General features: G+C 26.4%; 2 protein-coding genes across 4 annotated transcripts; one reads left to right on the top strand and one right to left on the bottom strand.

Moving 5' to 3' along the window:
- Window positions 1-511: 511 nt before the first annotated feature.
- On the bottom strand, window positions 512-11,835 carry LOC126899532 (protein Skeletor, isoforms B/C). The gene is made up of 13 exons (XM_050674531.1): window positions 11,616-11,835; window positions 11,326-11,542; window positions 8,614-8,722; window positions 7,370-7,535; window positions 7,167-7,239; window positions 4,419-4,593; window positions 4,108-4,350; window positions 3,891-4,026; window positions 3,112-3,304; window positions 2,931-3,031; window positions 2,612-2,866; window positions 924-1,031; window positions 512-859 (listed from the first exon to the last, which is right to left on the bottom strand). Exons 1-13 carry the CDS (start codon window positions 11,668-11,670, stop codon window positions 645-647), a joined length of 2,046 nt encoding a protein of 681 aa, XP_050530488.1. The 5' UTR covers window positions 11,671-11,835; the 3' UTR covers window positions 512-644.
- Window positions 11,836-11,946: 111 nt separating this feature from the next.
- On the top strand, window positions 11,947-18,851 carry LOC126899536 (uncharacterized). Of its 3 annotated transcripts, none has more exons than XM_050674539.1 (3): window positions 11,947-12,033; window positions 18,409-18,577; window positions 18,636-18,851. In XM_050674539.1, the coding sequence occupies exons 2-3, from the start codon at window positions 18,409-18,411 to the stop codon at window positions 18,713-18,715; spliced, it is 249 nt and encodes an 82-aa protein (XP_050530496.1). In that variant the 5' UTR covers window positions 11,947-12,033; the 3' UTR covers window positions 18,716-18,851. The 3 variants fall into 3 exon arrangements, with proteins under 3 accessions (XP_050530496.1, XP_050530495.1, XP_050530494.1); XM_050674538.1 differs by lacking the exon at window positions 11,947-12,033 and adding an exon at window positions 12,185-12,301; XM_050674537.1 differs by lacking the exon at window positions 11,947-12,033 and adding an exon at window positions 17,448-17,914.
- The last annotated feature ends 1,580 nt before the right edge of the window (window positions 18,852-20,431 follow it).

Below are 20,431 nucleotides of genomic sequence, written 5' to 3'. Positions count from 1 at the left end.
ATTCTACAAGTAGAACAAGCATTACCTAATGTCTTCGAAAAAAATTCTTACCAGGAATTCATATGGTATGCAGGTTCTTTAAGCCTCCATAAGTTACATTTTTACTTGTTAACATTATACTATGATTTTAATTACAAAATACAGTATGAATAATAATTTTATTTTTTGGTTCGCAAAAAAAACAAACCTCTAGAGTTATTATTTGAAATTAGATTTTTACATTAATTAAAATATAGTATCCATGAAACATGGTATCTTACTCTTTTTTAGTGTTTTTTAATTAGATCAAATATTTATTACCACGCAACGTTTCCTTTGTGGAGAGAGATATTAACATATAAATTCAAATAAACATCCTTTTTTTCTGCAATGGATTTTCCATACATTCAGAGTATAAAATGGTTTAAAACCCTACTTTTATATTTAATTAAATTATTCTTGCATTACAAAATAATAATTACTGCATATCAATAGTTTTTCAACATATTAAACGCTATTATTTTTATCGTAATTAAATGATAATAAGCTTATATTTAATTAGACTTAACTTAATTTAATAACATTATTTTACAAAAAAATATCTAACAATTATCATGATTAACTATAAGTTTTCAGGAAGAAGTATGACTATAATTTTAGGAAATTTAAATCCTAAAGTTTATCACAATTACTAATATTGAGTAGAAAAACATGCTTGAGTGTTGCCAAAATATCTGAACTCGAGATGCTGAGCTTATTCCCGCATTAAATTTGTCTACAATATGTAATTTCCAGCCCATATTACTTTGAGTAAAACTGTGGTAGTACACCGTGTCTGGCCATGACGTGTTGGGCTTAAATTCTAAAATAGCTGGTTCGCCTGCAAAAATTACATTAGATGTAAAAATTAATTGAGCCATCATTAAAAAAAAGTAAGCACTAACCTGGTTCGCATTTCATTTGTAGTGTTCGGTTAAACTCTTTGAAAGTCATAAAGTTATCATCCAGTCGATGGTTAAGTTTTCGACGCTCACGTAAACACAAAGGACCGGCTAAAAAAATAAAATAAAATTTAAAATTGTTAAGCTTTTACTACCAATTTAAAACTTATACACGATTAAATAAAAAATATAATTATGTTGTGATGTAACAGAATTATTTGATATAAATTAAGTGATCATGGATTACTTGAAGTGCTTCAGGATATATCCATAAAANAAGTGATCATGGATTACTTGAAGTGCTTGAGGATATATCCATAAAATTTTTAACATGATCATGGATTATTCTGTGAAGTTCAAATATCGAACTTAAATTAGCATTTCAATATATTTATTTAATAATATATGAAATTAAAATAGTTTCCTTGTACAAATTTAATTTAACGGAGTTTTGATCAGACTTTTAGTCTGTGAAAATAATTAAGAGTAATTTTAAAGTCAATATTAAAACGTTAAGTACAGTTGGGATCCATTTTAGCTTCGATGCAAGCTGAGAAGGTATTAATTTTACTATGATGTGTTTTTTTTTGTGTCTGTTACCACTTTTTGTCAGCTCTCACCGAACCGATTTCTTTCAACGATACGTCAAAAGATCACAAATCGTATCTAGTCGAAGACATTATCCTTAAAAATTGAAAAAATTCCCCTCGTTCCCCATAAATGAGGGAAATCACCAAAAAAAATACTAAGTTAAAAATCGCTAATTTTCGACATTTTTCAATTTTTTTTACGTAAAATTGCCATAACTTTTTTAAAAATAACCAAATCAATATATATATGTGTATTATAGATGCATGATGTCTTTACCTTTCATTTGGTAAATTTTTTTTATACATCTGACCCTTTACCTGCCCAAAGAGGGGATACAAAATCACAATTTTTTCACAAAAAATTAACTTTTTAAACTTAACTTTTGAATGTGTTCCGGAAACTCTGACACTTTCATTAAAAGTGTTTTAATTTTACTTAAATTAAAGATAATGTAATATACTTAAATATTAAAAAAAAAAAATTTTGGACTTTATTTTGTCTTCACTGTGAAAACAAACATTAAAGTTAATAAAAAAAATTCATTATTATATTTTAACTTTATAAAGCTATAACTTTTTGAAAAATGTATGGTTCATTATATTTTTTTTAAGATAAATACTATTTATATTTATATATGATTAATATATATATATATATATTTATTTATTCATATATTACACTTATAAATCATAAAACTTATAATCAGGATATAAATAAGAAAATAGGAGAACATGTAGCTTTTGAAATAATTTACCAATTTTTGAAAATTAAACATCATCTACAGGCTTGCATCGAATCGTTTTTTTAATAGTGATTTTAATCACTGTCAGATATCATCTATACTGGACCCAACTATGCCACTGTACCGAGACCCTACTATGCTGGGTTTTTTATTTTATATCATACGTAAAAATATAGAAGCGTGGAAAATGTTTAAATCATTTAAGGTCAAAATTTAATAAAATATGATAACTAGCTTCAAAATACTTAAACTGTGAAAAAGAGCGAAAGAAAAAGGATTTTCATTAAATATTAGACGGCATTAAAATATTTAGTGATTTGGAGATTGAGAATAATTCATTCTTAAAGATTCTTTTTACCAGCAATAGGCCGTGCTTGCCTTCTTAACGTATACTGGACTCCTGCTAATATCCTTGTATGCTTTTGAGCTGCTTCAGACATACTATCAAAACCTCCATTTGGTTCATCAGTAATGACAAATGGGTGATATAATTGTGAACTATGCACATTATTGCCACCATAAACGAGTACTGCGTATGTTATACCCCTTTTTAACCATATTTCAGGTATTAGATGCCCATTAATGTACCAGGCAAGACCGGGTGAAGGCATACCTATAAATTATCATTTTAAACAAATTTAAAAACTTATTTATTTAAATTTATATTATTTTGTTACCCGTGAGTCCTTGGTAACCTTTTTGGCCACCTGACGGACCTAAAGTTGCAGTTATCGCACGAAGACTACTATCTATAATTTTTGAATGATCCCAAGATTCCCTTAAATAATTTATTGACAAATTAAAATTTTAATTTCTTAAAGCATTTATCCAACAAGCTAATCATAAAAATATTCTTACTTTTTAAGCGGCTCACTGTTTATTGAAAATGGATAACAAGTGTCAATTGGTGGATTTGGGTCTAAATCCAATTTCACTACACTTCTAGGATATAAATCATGTAAGGAAGGTTCGTTTAAATGATTCATACGACCAATCGCCCAAATCATTGAGTTTAGGACATTATTTTTAAATTCTTTGTCACCACTGTCATCTAAACAAAACGATAAATTAAATATTGAATAGTAAAAAAAAATATAAATAGTATTTAGATGTATAATTTTAAGTTTAACATAATAATAAGTAAATATTTAAGATTAGGTACTAACGAGTTAATATTTTATATTTTAATAACATTGAATTTAATCAGATACTTTATGTTACACTTCAAGGAAATTTTACTTAGAATGTTAATTATTTTATTTTATTTTATCAAATTAAATTATTTTTATAATTCGTAACCTTTACAATATTTAAGGACTTTTGTTTAACCAACGTGATTTAAAATCCTACATAAATCACCAACTCGTTCAACCTTAGAAAAAATAACAATTCAAGGTCATAAAATTTCATACATTTTGTTAAAAAATTAACCCTTTTTAAGTTTTAAAATATACAACCAGAAAAATGAATATTATGAGAGCTATGAATGAACCTGTACTTATTTACCATTAATATAATAGGAGCTTTTTTTATTTATAGCTTTTAGTAATTCTCTTTTTTAATGACATAAATAATATATTTTTATTTAAGTTCACTTTTATAATACATATTTATAAAAGATTTTAGAAAGTACATACATGAAATTAAGTTTCTTCGGTAAGTTATGATATTAATACCATTCTCTCTATTGGCTGTTAGAAGTTGGTTGTCGTCCAAACCACCGACCAAAATGTCTCGACAAACACCTTTATATTGGCCCAACACTTTTATACACTAAACAAAAATAATAAACTACTTTGAAAAATGATTGAAACTAAGTATCCTAAATGATTTTTAAAAATTGACTGGACTGACTGGTGAAAGGGCTGTGACATTGTAATCTACAGCTTGTCCCCGAAATCCGTCAAAGTATGTAATTGCTATATCAGCTCCCATCATTTGAGCATTATTATCAGATCCACTAAACCCAAATGCCATATAATCTTTTTCATCTACTTGACCAGCTAACCTGATGGTAATATATGGACCGAAAACTTGCCAGGTAACCTGTAGTTTCTTGTGCAATTGAACACAGTGCATGATATTTTCTACTTTATTCTGAAAATTTATTTTTATTAATTTAGAAACTTACATTTATTACAATATAATAATAAAAAATTACTCACAACGACTTTTTGTAATAGGGGTGGTACATTGGGTTCATCTGGTATCAGCACCCATCCGTAATTTTCTTTAGTTTCTATATCATATACACTTAACCAGTCCACGTCAAATACAGTCTTATCGCCAGTTAGTTCTAACACTATTGTTTCATTTGAATATGATCTCAAGTTGTCCAAGCTTTTACAAAATATATTTGTAATTAAATAGAAATGCTCTCTTTGGGCGAGAAATTTAATTATAGTTAAAAAGATATAATATTTTAAAACAAATTTTTGTTGCAAAATTTTATATTTAATCAGCAACTACATATTATGCAGTGATAGGAGAGTGTATAAAAATACAAAAGGAGAAGACAACTTAATATTTATAGATGAAATATGGTAGTAGGAGGAGAAGTGGGTGGCCAAGCAGTTATGAGGGACTTGATATGAGAAAATATTGAGCTGAGCATTTAATAATTTTCTATAAGTTACCTGTTAAAATTTTATTTATGACACAAAAGTAATATTTAAGAAACTAGATACACCAGAAGACATGGGGAGGAAATAAAATGTTCAGACCATTAAAGTGTAAAAATGTCATTATATCAAATTACAAGTGATAACGTTATGAATAAAACATTACGAATAATAAATGGAAAAGAATGAAAGAAAAAGTATAACGAACCGAACTTAAAATTTTGAAAAGTAGAGTAAATATTAACAAAAAGCTTTTGAGAAGTGAGGATATACTTATACTTTAAGATCGCTGATTTAAATTCATCCAAATTTTAAGAATAGAATATAAGCAAAAATTTTTAAAATTAACATTTTTAAAATATAAAAGTTTTATCCAGCATATAGAATTATATATATTTAAGGTCATAAATTTCAAATTTAATAACAATTTAAAAATTTACCTAAATTTTAGGTTGCAATGTAGAGCAAATTTTTAAAAATTAATAATAAAAATAAATTTATATGATGTACGAAAATATATTTACAAGTTTATTAAATTTTAATTTTATATTACTTTTAAAAATTCAAGAGTTTTAAGATTGGTATGTTATAGGGTTTGGAACTTATTTCATACAAAATAAAGGAATTATATATACTCATACTCATACTCATACTCACCCAAAATAATAGAAATATGCTAATATATCGAAATATAACTTTTTTAAATTATTGAAATTATTGGTCTTTGATATAAACTGAGGTAGTCAATGTAAAAATTTTATAAATAATAAATATGTGAAGGATAGCAAGAAAAAAATTTTGCATATCATCAGTGTTTAAAGCAAAGGTTGCAGGAGGGGGACGGTGCCCCCTTCTTATTTAGAGTGCAATATAGCGTTTCCTTTAAGTCGAATCACAAAATAGTAGGGAGACTCTTTAATTTTGAGCACTACGTTAATATAAGTTATGTAATTAATTAATTCTTTAATGTAAGCTTAAAAATACATTTACTGCGCAACTATAAAAAAAAAGAATATTGAAAATTTACATACGTATATAAAAACTACCATTTTTTTTTTTTATATACACTGATCCTAATGGACTTTATCGAAAATACAAGAGACAGTCTGTTTAAAAAGAAATAATTTTTTTTTAATATGCTTTTTATGTAAATCCAATTTAAACCCAAATACAAAAATGGTTTACCTTGTAGTCAGGTAAAGGGTCAGATTTATAAAAAAAATATACCAAATGATAGGTAAAGACATCATGCATCTATAATAAAAATTATATTGATTTGGTCATTTTTAAAAAAATTATGACAATTTTAAGTAAAAAAAATTGAAAAAAATTCGAAAATTAGCGATTTTAAAGGTTTTCTCCATTTACAGGGGACGATGGGAATTTTTTCAATTTTTGAGGATAATGTCTTCGACTAGATACGATTTGTGATCTTTTGACGTATCGTTGAAAGAAATCGGTTCGGTGAGAGCTGACAAAAAGTGGTAACAGACACAAAAAAAAACACATCATAGTAAAATTAATACCTTCTCAGCTTGCATCGAAGCTAAAATGGATCCCAACTGTACTTAACGTTTTAATATTGACTTTAAAATTACTCTTAATTATTTTCACAGACTAAAAGTCTGATCAAAACTCCGTTAAATTAAATTTGTACAAGGAAACTATTTTAATTTCATATATTATTAAATAAATATATTGAAATGCTAATTTAAGTTCGATATTTGAACTTCACAGAATAATCCATGATCATGTTAAAAAAACCTTCTTAGCTTCGCATCAAAGCTAAAAAAACAAATTTATGCTAGAAAACAACAAAGATACAGACTCTCAATTTAAGGAGGAAATAACCATTTAAAAGAAGTATATAATTATAAATATCGTGGTGGTTTAATTAATTACGTATAGAGTCTTGGGTGATACATAAAATTGAAGAAAGATATTTAGAATGCTTCGAATTGTTGTCCTAACGGAATTTACTTAAAGTTAACTGGATGGAGTTCCGTATTAAGATAGGAAATAATTGGACATACTTCAATACATAAGGAGGAATTATATCACAGAATATTGGAAGAACAAATAGAAGGCAATGAAGGTCTTTTAACAATAATATTCAATAAAGCTATTAAAGATGCTGAGCTAAAAACCTACAGGGAGTTAATGAGAATGATCTATAACAGATAGAAGTGGAAGGTATATGTTGTAAAACTATCCTTAATATTGACTACTAATGAAGAAGAAGAAGTAAAAGAAGTAAAGATTATTCAACTATTAAAATTCCTATTCACTTACTATCCTAGTTCATCTGGTATTTTTTGACCTTTGGATGATGGTTGAGGTCCATTTCCAATCACAAAATGTGTATCTACAAAACAAAAATATAACTTTACACTTTTATTGGATGTAACTAAAATTATTTATGTACAATAATTTAGAATTTTTTTATTTTCTTAAAAGGTTTAAAAGTATAACATAGTAAATTATAATCAAAATACCTTTGCCTCCTCCGTCGTAGGAAAACATGGGTATTCGGATAGTTTTGGAATCTAATATTTCGATTTGCCCTGAATTGACACCGCGTGCTTTTGGCGTAAAGGCTCCAATAACTTGTTTGGTTGGCGGTTCAAAATCTTCTGGAATGTCAACATCGCCAAATGCAACCTAATATCGTAAATTAGCCATAATTTCCTCACAGAGGATGTTCCTTAAAGAACTTTTAAGTTCTTCTTTTGTATTTTTGCATTTTTATTATTTTTTATTTTCAATACTCATTGAAAATAAAAATTAATATAAATTATGAGAATTAACATAATTTTGTAACTCTTACAATCACAATTATATTTAAATTTAATTAGAAAATTGTGTGTCAAATAACTTCTTTTCATTTTAGTAAAATTTATTTTTCAATTTTCATTTTTTTATAGTTTCGTGAAAATTTTACATTAATCAAATACCATAAAATGGGCGTTGGTTAGTCTTATAATCACGCACTAAATTAGATGAAATCTTTTGATAAATTTCACGCTTCCATTGCTATTTGATGTTTTGCCAATAACAATAAATAACAATAAATTCATCACTTCAGAATAAAAAGGTTCCAACAAACTTTTTCAAAATAAATATTGACACGGCCCGCGTCGCTTCGTTATACACGATGCTCCGCGTCTCGTTCCACCTTTATCAGCCGTCGCTCTATTTTATGAGTATTTGACTGACCAACACCGCGTGTTATACGCTACGGTGCAAAGTCCAGCAAGTGCCGCACGGCCGACGACGTCCCGTCGCAAATGGTGCGAGAGTCTTCCTCCTGTTGTGAAAGCGACAAGGTCGACCAACCGATCCGCACCCGTCGCCTACAACGCTGCTAACCTTTTGCCGTCCAAGGATCACGCCGGACATCGCGTCGTCGACGCCAGCGAAAGTGCCGCGATATTATGCGAAGATTATTATTACTGTGTTTATCTTTTCGGTTTGTTTTATTTTCTGTTAAAATAACCTGTTGTCGCTCATTTAATAAACGGCCCACGGGTCTCTACCCTCATAACCAGTGTCGAACACATTTTTGCGACGTAAGTCGTGTCAATATTTGAGATAAGTATAACAAAAAGTTACATCTTTTAAATTCTAAATGAAGTCATTGTTGTCATTGTATAGCAAACTAACTTAAATAAAAATCAAAAGTTTATATAATTCTATGATAATTTTGGTTTTTTTATAAACAATTAAAAAATGTACTCACGTTTCTCGATAAGTCATATATGGAAAACCATTTTAAATCTGTTATTTTTTTATTGTCTGGCAAAGTCAGTGTTAATTGTTTTCCCAAATATCTCTTCAGTACGTCCGTTCTAAATAATGTAATGTTAATAAACATCATAAATTAAAATTACACATGTTGACTACATTTATTAAACATTATACAATTAGAATATTTAAGGAAAAATGTAAATGAATAGATAATTATAATAAGTATTTTAATACAGATATATTTTTAACCAGTAAAATTGGGATGGAGTATAATGGGGATCAGGCATAGCAAACTTTAGTATAAAATGATATCTGACAATTATCAACTGTTAGATATCTTTATCACATTCATCACATAAAGCTTTCATGCTATTATTTTGCATAAAGGAAACTAAAAAAAAAGATAGCACAGTGAGGTCGCGGCACAGAGTGTGATTGGCATACTTGGGACTAGTATAGATGATATCTGACAGTGATTGAAATCGTTATCATTAGAAACGCTTCGATGCAAATCTGTAGTGTTTAATTTTAAGAAATTGGTGGATTATTTTAAAACAAAATTCTAATTCAAAATGAATTAAGGAAAAATTTCAAACAAATCAATGCCATAGGCAATGATTTTTACTAAATCGGCAAACGTTCGTCGCATTCGTTTTTTTATAAAATTAGCAATTTAAGTTTTGATTCAAATTTTAAAATTACTTTTTTGGACTCAAAAGAAAAAAAAATTGAAAGAAATTTAACTTTAGATTCCATGTCAATTACCATCTAGATATTTATAATTGTATACTTTTTTTTTTCAGTTTATCTTCAGGTCATATTCTTCGAAACACTTTTAATCCGTTTATATATTTTTTTAGTTCTTGATTATAAGGCTCAGTATATGAAAGTTGTCATAGTTATCTACCGTTATTTATTTTGGTATTGCAATGCAAATATTTTTCTAAAAGTTGTTAGAAATGATTTTTAGATATGAGTAACTATTAAAAATTTTTAATTTTCATAAAGGATATATGTATTGTCTTATTCAAAAAAATGTTCAATTATGTAAAATGTTTAATACCACATACATATATAAATATGTATTTGAATCATTTTTTTTCATCCCCTCAAGGATACAAAAAAACCTAAACTTTAATTTTCTTAAATGGGAACTATTACTTGTAGGTTAATTAACTGTTTAATTTATATAATAAAAATCATTAATTAGAAAATTTTTCAAACAACTTGTTCTTATAATATTTTAATCCACTCAAAAGTATGCGTCTTACAATTGTTTAAAGGTTTGAACTAAAAATAGAAATTTTAAAATCTTTAATTTGTATTTAATAATACCTAGACAATAATAATCCTGTTTCAATGACCATAAATCATTATAAGTATTCATTTTTGTTAAATTTTTAAATTTTATATAGATTAATAGTGAAAAAACATTGAAGAACATTTTCAAAAATTCAAAAGAAAAAATCACTTTAGATTATGTAGGTAGTCTCATTTAAACAAATTTTGTACTTGAGTTTAAATTAGATTTACATAAAAAGCTTATTAAAAAAAAGTTATTTCTCTTTAAAAAGACTGTCTCTTGTATTGTCGATATAAATTCCATTAGGATCAGTGTATTAAAAAATAAAAAATAACAGTTTTAATATACGTATGTAAAATTTCAATATTCTTTTATTTATAGTAGCACAGTTATAAGATAATTTTTAATTTCTCAAATTGAGTGATATTTCAATTTTTTAAGTTGATTGATATAAACATATTAAAATCGTGTTCTTTTAACATGTACAGAATGAATTCCTTAAGGATGAGACACACATTTTCTGGAAAATTATTGAACATTTTAATTTTTCAAAAAGGAAAATATGTATTGTTTGATTTGAAAAACTCTACAATAATATATAATTGAATATTTTTTTCGTCCTCTCTATTTCGTAAATGATATACATATATATATATAATTTTTTTTTAACAACAAAGTTATAGTTCAAAACTATGAAAAATTCATTTTTTTTTTTTTAGATATGTAATATAAACTGAATTAAAAGTTCTTGAATTTATCGTGTTATTGTGACAATTTTCACTCTTTTTATTATTCACGACTATGCGGTCAAACTCTTTGATTAATTACATATTTTCCATTATTAGATTTATTTTGAAAAGCAGAATCTTATGAAAAAAAAATTGTTTAAGACTCTTCATTCTTTAACTTAGTAAAAATAACTTATTATCTACGTTTTTGTTAGATTTAAAATCCAGTGCTTGTGTATCGTACCATGACGCATTTCTGACTTAATCATACAGGCCGATTTTGTTGTATTTTTATTTATGACTAATTATTTATAACACTTTTCATTAGTCAAAATAAGTTAATGAAATTAAAAATTTTTGTGTTGTGACATGTTTCCAAATTTTTAATAAATAGATATATTTATGATTAAATACATTTTAAATAACATTTTCTTAGTATCTTAACATAATTTTTATTTAACTAAGTTACTAGACCTTGCAAAGATATAAAACTGATTTCAAATCAAACGAAACTAAATTTAACGTACTATTAATGACAAGTTTAACTTTTTTTCTTTAAGTTAACTTAAAAGTGTTAAACTTGGAAATTAATCAATTAGTCTATATTCATTAATTATTTAATATTTATAAACTAGTATCTACCAATTGCTTTGTCTTTAATTTTATATTATACCTTCCGTATTCGTTTGCCAAAATAAACCCTTGAGGTCCTGGCCGACTAGAAGAACCAGCCCAAAAAAATGCATCATTTGCGCTTCCGTCAAATGTGAAATCCTCAAGAAGAAGCGTATACTCATTAACAGCGTATACTTGACCCGAAACTTGATGGTGGTAAGAATTTAAACTTCCAATTGACTTGCCTTTGTAATCAACACCTGAAGTTGCATCGACTAGCAAGGATAATTAATAAACAAACTTGATAACAAATTGAACTTGATGATAAGCATATAAAATATATCTTACTTTTAAACAAACAGAACAATAAAAATAATGAACAACTATTAAATGAGTTTCGCATGATATAAAATTATTAAAAGAACTTAAAAATATTATTCTGGTTAAATGAATAATTCCGAATTTTCTTAGAATGTATTGCTTTTTTTTTTTTTTTGAGGAAACGTATATTGATGCAACGAATACATGGCCACGACGATGGTATGCCAGTAAGAAACTAGTCTGGTGGCGACCACTGATACAACATTAGAATACTTCAACGACGTCATCATCCGTTGTTGCCTGCGGTAGAAACAGTGTTAGTGGAATATAATAGTGTATTGAATTCAAGAGAAAGTGAATGTACTTGGAGAGGTGGTTTCCTGGCGAAGAAGTGACCAAACAGACTCGATTGTAAAGCGAGAGAAAAATATTAATTAACATTACGGTAGAACAATTTTCATTTTAAGCACTACATTAGTTCATACATATTGTAAACAAATTATTACAATTAAAAGGAAATTCAAGGAAATAAATAATAAAATTTTTCTAAAATATCCTTCGGATAACATATAATATGTTAAATTTTTTTTTATAAATAAAAAGTAAATAATATTTTTATAATAAATAGAATTATTCAATGTAATTGTATGGCTTATATTAAAAAGTCGATATGTCACAATAATGTTTTTTAGCTTCGATGCGAATCTGAGAAGGTAATAATTTTACTATAATGTGTTTTTCTTTTGTATGTATGTCGCTAATTTTTCTCAGCTCTCGTCGGACCGATTTTGATGAACAATATATCAAAAGATCACAAATTATATCTAGTTGAAGACATTGCCCATAAAAATTGAAAAAATTTCCCTCAATTTTTATAAATAAGGGATATCCCCAAAAAATTACAATTTTTAAAATCGAGAAAATTAGACATTTTTTAAACTTTTTTTATTAAAACTGCCATAACTTTTTAAAAAATAAATGAATCAAAATATTTTTATAATTTTATTATTATTATTTTATTTATAAATTGATAAATTTAAGAATAGCATATTTTTTAACTACGGCAACCGTATGCATATAGAAGATAAGTCGTCGGGACATTTTTTTTTTTGAACTTATAGTGCATAAAATTATCTTATTTCATATATATTTGAAGCTCGGAGTATTTCCGGAACATTTTCAAAAGTTAAGTTAAAAAAGTTCTACTATTTTCTCGTACTTTTAAAAATATAAACCCCTCTGTCTGTATAAAGAAAAATGATCAGATTTAAAAAAAAAGTATGTCAGATGAAAGGCATATATAATAATTTATTTAGAAACAAAAATTTGTATTGATCCATACATTTTTCAAAAAATTATAGGAATTTAAAGTTGAAAAAATAAAATATGAAATCATAAATTTTAAGTTAAGTTGAAAAGTTAAATTTGTTTAAAAATTAAATAATTTAGAAATAGCAGAAATTGCTATTTTGAATCCCCCCTGTGGGCTGATATAGGGTCACATTTTCAAAAAAATTTTATCATATGAAAGGAAAATATGTAAGGTTTCAATATAAAAAAGAATTATTTTGATTTGTTCATTTTTCAATAAGTTATGACAATTTTTAGAAAAAAAAAAAAAAATTGTCGATTTTAAAAATGGTAATTTTTGATGGGATTTCCTCCATTAACACGGAACAAGGGAAATTTAAAAATTGTTGAGGGTAATGTCTTCAACTAGATACGATTATACATAATGTTTATAGCTAACCAAAGTCTTTTTGGATGTAAATATAAGCTACTAGGTGTTGGGTTAATACAGGACGGCCTTGAAGTAGAAAATTCGAGAGAATTAAAAAAATGTTTTTTGACTAAATAACTTTTTTTTTATTGTGTGGCTCTTTTTAAGTTTTTTTTTATTTACAGCCTTACTAATTGAAAAATACCAACTAAAATTATTAAATATTAAGTAATCGTATGATGGGGTGCCACCCCAGGAGACGATCTGTAGTAGATAACATGTTTATCTGATATGTTGGATTAATTAAAAATGTATAAATCTTTATTACAATTTAGAACATTACTGTTAACCAGATTTTATTAAAAAATGATTATTTATAACAGTATATAACTGGAATTCAAGTTCTAATTTGTTACTAATTCAACTCTATTCTACCAATATTGTTTAGGTAGGTGTCTAGTATCTTCGTCATGAAATATGTGTATAACCATTGTATTTTCAATATAAGCATATCAAACTGTTATCTGAATAGAATTGTTCCAAATTATGATCGAGAAGGAGCTATCCACTAAATTATTTTCAAATAGCATATAATGGAATATTAATTTAATTGGCTTGGCAGAATATTTTTATAATTCATTCTAATTTTAAGAATCAATAGAATAAGCTGACAGGGAACTAAGTACTGTAGTGTAGTAATTTAATTTTTACACTTACGAAAATATAATTTTCATAGTCTATGAAAATAATTTGAACTTATGATTCATTAACAATGTCTCACGCAAAATCGTTAAAAATATATATCATAATAATTTTTTTTTCAGAAGTTAATATACTATATTCTATAATTAAAATTGGTTCTCTCCCCTTTACAGTAGTATCAACTTAAATTTTTTTTAAACGGAAACATGTTTTGTTAACTTAAAAATAAGAAAATGATGGGTCAATAACAACTTTTAAACCAGTGTTTTAAAAGTTAGTACTTTTATATAAAAGTGGGAGTAGTGTGGTTTATATATGCACAGAGATAAAAATAAACAGACCCGCTTTACTCTTCCGGCCATAGTATAAGAGTTAATATATTTTAAATTACTGGTTCAAGAATTATTATTGACCAATCATTTTCTTAATTAGATAATTTATATTTTATAAATCAATTAAATATATATGTGTCCATTTAAAAATTATAAAACATAGGATACAAGTAACTTCTGAAAAGAAAAAATTGATGTTTTATATTTTTAAAGATTTTGCGCGAGGTATAATTTAACAACTGCCTTGTGAATACACAGATAATAAAGATTAATATGGAAGTTTCAACCTAGAGGCACCGAAACAAATTTCCTTAAAGGTCCTTTATGTAAAGAAAAAAAGGTCTCCAACATAATGTAAGGCCTTCGGGCACAATCAAACCGATACTGACTAAGTGCTTAAATTTCTCAATTATTTAATAGTATTATCAAAAAATTGTTTTTTTATTAATATTTACGTAAGAACAATCTATAGGGTCTATAGAACACTTAATACCCTCCTGAAGTGTTGAAAATGACACATACATTTATATACTTTAAAAGAGGGGAGAAATAAACTAATTGTGCTTAAGCATATTTAATTATCTTATAATCTTAGCAAAAACTTATTAACTAATAATAGGAGGTTGCCCATACGAAAAAATATTTCTTCTAATAAAAATTGAGAGTGGAACTATTTTTATTAAAACAATAAATGATACATGTATCATACCAGTGACGTATTTAAAAGGGGGTTATGACACCACCTTGATCAGATACTATAAACACATTTTTTAAACATATTTTTCAAATTATTATATGACTAAAAAATTAATGTATAAATTTTAAAAATATATATACTCTAACAAATACACTTTTTTCAATAAAGAAAGTAAGAATATATTTAAAATATTTATTTATAAGGCATTTTATAATGCTCTTAGCGTACAAACATCTATTGCTATAAACTAGAGTATTATTGTTATCATTATTTTCTGCTATACTTTGTTAAACTGATAGAGAAATATTTTATTATATGATATGCAAAAAATGATGATAAAAATTATACATATTGTGAGACCCTCCTTGAAAAAATCTTGCGTATGTCACTGTATCATACTAAAAACTTACCATCCTTTTTGTAATTTATGCTTCTAATTGTTCCAGGAGTATCACTTTCAATTTCAGCATAAGCTTTAATCAAGGTCTCTTGTTTATTAGATAATGATTTAGGTACTTTTATTTTAATGATCACATAATGATATCCATAGTTATAAGAATTTACTCTTATTAAGCCTTGTTTACTTAAAAAAATTTAAAAAAAAAAACAAAGTTGATACCCTTACAAGGCATAAGGAATAAACTTAAAAAGTATTACATAGTTAATAATTCAAGAATAATGTGTCTAGTCTCAAGTTTATAGACGACGGGATACGCGACATAATAACAAGTTCCGCGTGGAGTTACAAACTTACAACAAACAACAAACATACATGTGAAACTAATATAAGCGTGTTAATAAATATAGTTTAAAAAAACTAAAAAAACACGCTTTTAAAGTACATCGAACTAAAAAATTCAAAATAAGCTTAAAATAATAATGAACGAAAAGTACTAGTATTATTTTGATAAAATCGTCGGGCGCTCAATATACGGAAAATATGGCACAAAGCACCCACTCTTTTATTACAATAATACTAGTACTTTTCGTTCATTATTGTTTTAAGCTTATTTTAAAAATTATTTTGAACTTTTTAGTTACATGTTATGGTAGTTGTTACAATCAATATCATGGTTGTAACGGGTAAAGGGTAATCAGGGTTCGATTCCGGAGAGGGAGTCTGAGAAACGGCTACCACATCCAAGGAAAGCAGCAGGCGCGCAACGTGGAGGTAGTGACGAAAAATGACGATACAAGAATCATCCTTTGTAATCGGAATGAACACTTAATATCTCTTAATTAGAATAAAGCGTGTTAATATATAAATTTTAATAGTAATTAGAATATATATATATACATGTAAAGCGACTTAGGTACGTAAACGTATCATGCACGAGGTATAACCGTGAATTGTGGGCGGGCGTGGCGGGAGTTACAAACTTACAACAAACAACAAACATACATGTGAAACTAATAAAAGCGTGTTAAAAAGACTAGTCTTAGGCTTTAATTAAAAAAATTTTTTTTAAATAATTATAATAAAAATAATATGAATTAAAATTAACATTTTGAAATTAAATTTAAATGAAAAATCGCCACATGATACATTGATTTTATTTGAAAATAATAATGATCAACGATAATATAGATAAAAATTGAAAAATACTAGAATATCACAGGCTATGCAATAAAAAAGAAAATAAATCCTTTAAAATAGACTTAAATTGGAAATTTATTAACGAAGTAAATTATTAATTGGTATTTAAGAAAAACTTTTGTTAATATTAAGTAACTAATACAAAACAGAAAGTTATTTATAGTTATAATTTGATAAATTTACAAATATATAAATATTAAGTTATTTTTTTAATCGCAAGTGATTTATAATTTAAAAAATACCAAATAATACATATCATTTAACAACACAATCTTTATAAATTAATGTATAAAAATACTTATATTTCTTAAAACAAATTAAATATTACCACGAATTAATGGTGGTTGTTTATTAATGGATATTTGTGATATATAGAAATATGGGAGCGGTTTAATTTTATGAATGACGTAAAAATTTATGGCGGCATGTTCTGTAGAGCTGTGTCGTTCACGAATGAACGGGTATCATTGGTAAACGATCCAATTCGAATAATACACAAAAATAAATTCTTTCATTCGTTCAATTGTTTTTTCGTTTGGGCAACTTTGTATTTTTGTAATTCCAGAGCTATATATACACTTATAGTCTTTGGTTATTGGGAAAATACTTTTGCCAAGAACTGATAATGATCCGACATTTGACAAAGTAGTAATTGTTCCGAACATCTAGTACTCCGACTATTTGATACCATAGATTACCATAACCATGACGGATTTTACTCCATTTTATAAAAATTTAAATGTGGTAAAAAATCCGACATTATCGATAGTCAAAAGTTTTTCCTATTTATATACATATTTTTATTTGAATATTTGCCTATCTATATAGTAAGATATAATATGAAAATAGTCAAAATGTAAAACTTTTTATTTGACAGTGTTTTCGTGTTTTGCTTTTGTTCAAAAGATTATCCTCGTTTGAATGACTTTTAGCTTTGGCAAGAAACGGCCTAAAAGACCGTCCCGTCGATTAAAAAAAATTTTACATACCAATATGTACCACCGATTTGCAATCGGTCCAAAAAATGTGTAAAATATAACGATACACCGAATGAATCCTTATTTTAAAATAACCCGCTTTTTATAATTTGAACACGTTTAGTGTTAAATCCAAAACAACTATTTTGTAACTGTGGTAACTCATCAATAACATGCAGCAAAGGACTGAAGTACATGTTCTCCTATTCATAATTCATCATTCAATTAAGTATTATTCTTACCTTTTCAACAACACGTAAATTTAGTTTTGTTTTTAACGTTTTGTTGAGAAATTTACAAGGTAAGTTTTATTCTGATGGTGAAAATAACTTAATTTTTAATAATACTGTCAGATATTAACTTTAAGTGCTTTTATTGCTGTTAATAGGTTTTTCATTACAAAATTATCAAATAATTATACTTTTTATTGTATTATCATAACCAACAAGTAATATTATATATATTTTTTATTTATTTCCCTTTAATTTTTAAATCTATTTTCATTAACTTTGAAAAATATTATGTTTAATTTATAATTGATCATAACATTTTCAGGTATGATATTGATTGTTACATTGTGATGTTATTAATTAACTTGACTAAAGGTTTTAAATTAACAATTTCAACAATATTTTAAATATATTGAAAAAATTTCACATTATTACATTGTTTGGAAAGAATTCATTCATGTATGCGCTCAATTTTTATTATTAAGAAAAAATCTTTAAATTTTTTAAAGATTGTATTTGATATTTCTTTATAAGTGAGAATATAGTAATTTGTTTCTGTATCTAGATGGGTGGGAAAGATAAATTAAGTCGCAAGATGATCTTTCCATATACATTCACTGCAAAAATAGTTCAGTTCCCTCACAAATTACATTTCCAACATCATTGGATGTACCCTTGGTTTATTGGTGCTACCATCTTATCAATGCCATTATTTTATAAGATTCAACAAGCTGGTAATTTTATGTTTTTTAAATCACTTATTACTGAGTATAATAAATATTTTTATTTCAGCCAACAGTGAGGCGAATATTAAAATATGGTCTGAAAAAAGGAGACGCGAAGAAGAACATCATAAGCATAAATGGGATTAATTTAAAATGTATATTTGTAAAAAATAAAAAAAATCATATTTAATATATAAATATCATTTCTATTATTGTTACTTCGAGTTTTTCAATTAATGAAATGAAAAACATGTTACAAAAATTAATTAATCTTCTTCTTATTCCTCGCCTTAATCCTATTGACTATTTTGACAGTTAAAGTTTCATTATTTTAAGTTAATCAAAAAAAGTTATAGTAGAAAGTTCAACTTTTTTATGAAAAATGTCAATCAAATTTAACTTTAAAGATACAAAATATCGGGTAGACTCAAATTGTCCCAAACTTTACAGTACTTTTATTAAACATCAAAAAATCATTTTAAGGAAAAAATTGTTTTTTTTTTTATGATTAATTACAGTGTTATTATCACTTAATTATTATTTTGTAATTATCTCAAAAACTAGATGTGATAGAATCATCTAAAGCCAGACTCGGAAATAATTTCAAATTTTTTTATAGAAATCATATAAAAATTTTAAAAAGAAAATGTTGTCTTGTGTTATTTATACTTACTGTATTATTAAATGTGAATTCAATAACATTTTTAGTTACTACTAATAATATAATATTTATTGTTATATTATTCGAAAATCCAGAATCTCAGACCAGTGGTAGGTATTTTTCAATATTTATAATTTAATGAGTTCTTTTTTGTACATCATATAATAAAATACTTCCCTATTAGTTTAATAAAATCTAGTAGATCTTCTTCTTCCTCTTCTTAATCCCAACTATTTGGGGTCGGCCACCCTTATCTCAAACTTCCACTTGATACGATCTCCCACATCAGCTGTCCTTATATCGCATTCAATAGCATCCCTCCTCTCTTTTTTGATCTTCCTCTGCCTCATCTTCCTTCATCATTCAATTCTATAACTGTCCTACCAGGCACGTTGCCAGAAAATATTTATTGGAGGGGCCAACAATTATTATTAATTTATATTATATTAATAAAAATGCCCCCTTAATTACCAACTCCCCCTAACTCTCTCTTTAATAATACCCCCTTAATTACCAACTCCCCCTAACTCTCTCTTTAATAATACCCCTTAATTACCAACTCCCCTAACTCTCTCTTAAATATACCCCCTTAATTACATATCCCCCTAACTACTCTTTTAGTATTCTCCCTTAATTACTAACTCCTCCTAACTTTTAGTATAACCCCTAATTCTTCTTTATTATTGACACTTAATTATTAATTACCCTTAGATACTATTTTTTCTCTCCCTTAATTACTATATTTCACATCCTGAATTACTAATTATTACCCTTAAATTACTGTATCTCACAACCTTAATTACTAATTATTCCTATTTTCTCTCCCTTTATTACCAATTATTATTATTCTGCTCCCTAAATACATGTTACTACTAATTTATTACACCCTTAATACTAAGTACTATGGGTTTATACTAATTACCATTATTCTGCAAAGAAATTATAATAAACAGAAATATACTTTTCTTTTTCAACTTTTCGCGCTCTTTTTAAATCTCTAATTAGACTTTTTCTATCACTTCTAAGTTTTGATAGAATTACTTATTATTAAAAAATAAGTATTGACATAAAAAAAATTGTTAGCTTCGATGCGAAGCGGAGAAGGTATTAATTTTACTATGATGTGTTTTTTTTTTTTTTATGTCTGTTGCCACTTTTTCTCAGCTCTCACTGGACCGATTTCTTTCAAAAATACGCCAAAA

The sequence above is a fragment of the Daktulosphaira vitifoliae genome, unplaced genomic scaffold (assembly GCF_025091365.1).
Source record: "Daktulosphaira vitifoliae isolate Bord-2020 unplaced genomic scaffold, ASM2509136v1 Scaffold_2, whole genome shotgun sequence".
NCBI lineage: Eukaryota > Metazoa > Arthropoda > Insecta > Hemiptera > Phylloxeridae > Daktulosphaira > Daktulosphaira vitifoliae.
This window is presented reverse-complemented; position numbering and strand designations above follow the sequence as displayed.

Coding starts and splice junctions, on each gene's coding strand:
- LOC126899536 (XM_050674539.1), top strand. CDS start 18,409: ATGGGTGGGAAAGATAAATTAAGTCGCAAGATGATCTTTCCATATACA. Junction 18,578..18,635: donor TTATAAGATTCAACAAGCTG/GTAATTTTATGT, acceptor TTTTTATTTCAG/CCAACAGTGAGGCGAATATT.
- LOC126899532 (XM_050674531.1), bottom strand. CDS start 11,670: ATGCGAAACTCATTTAATAGTTGTTCATTATTTTTATTGTTCTGTTTG. Junction 4,027..4,107: donor ATGTCACAGCCCTTTCACCA/GTCAGTCCAGTC, acceptor ATTTTTGTTTAG/TGTATAAAAGTGTTGGGCCA. Junction 1,032..2,611: donor GCAAGCACGGCCTATTGCTG/GTAAAAAGAATC, acceptor TTATTTTTTTAG/CCGGTCCTTTGTGTTTACGT.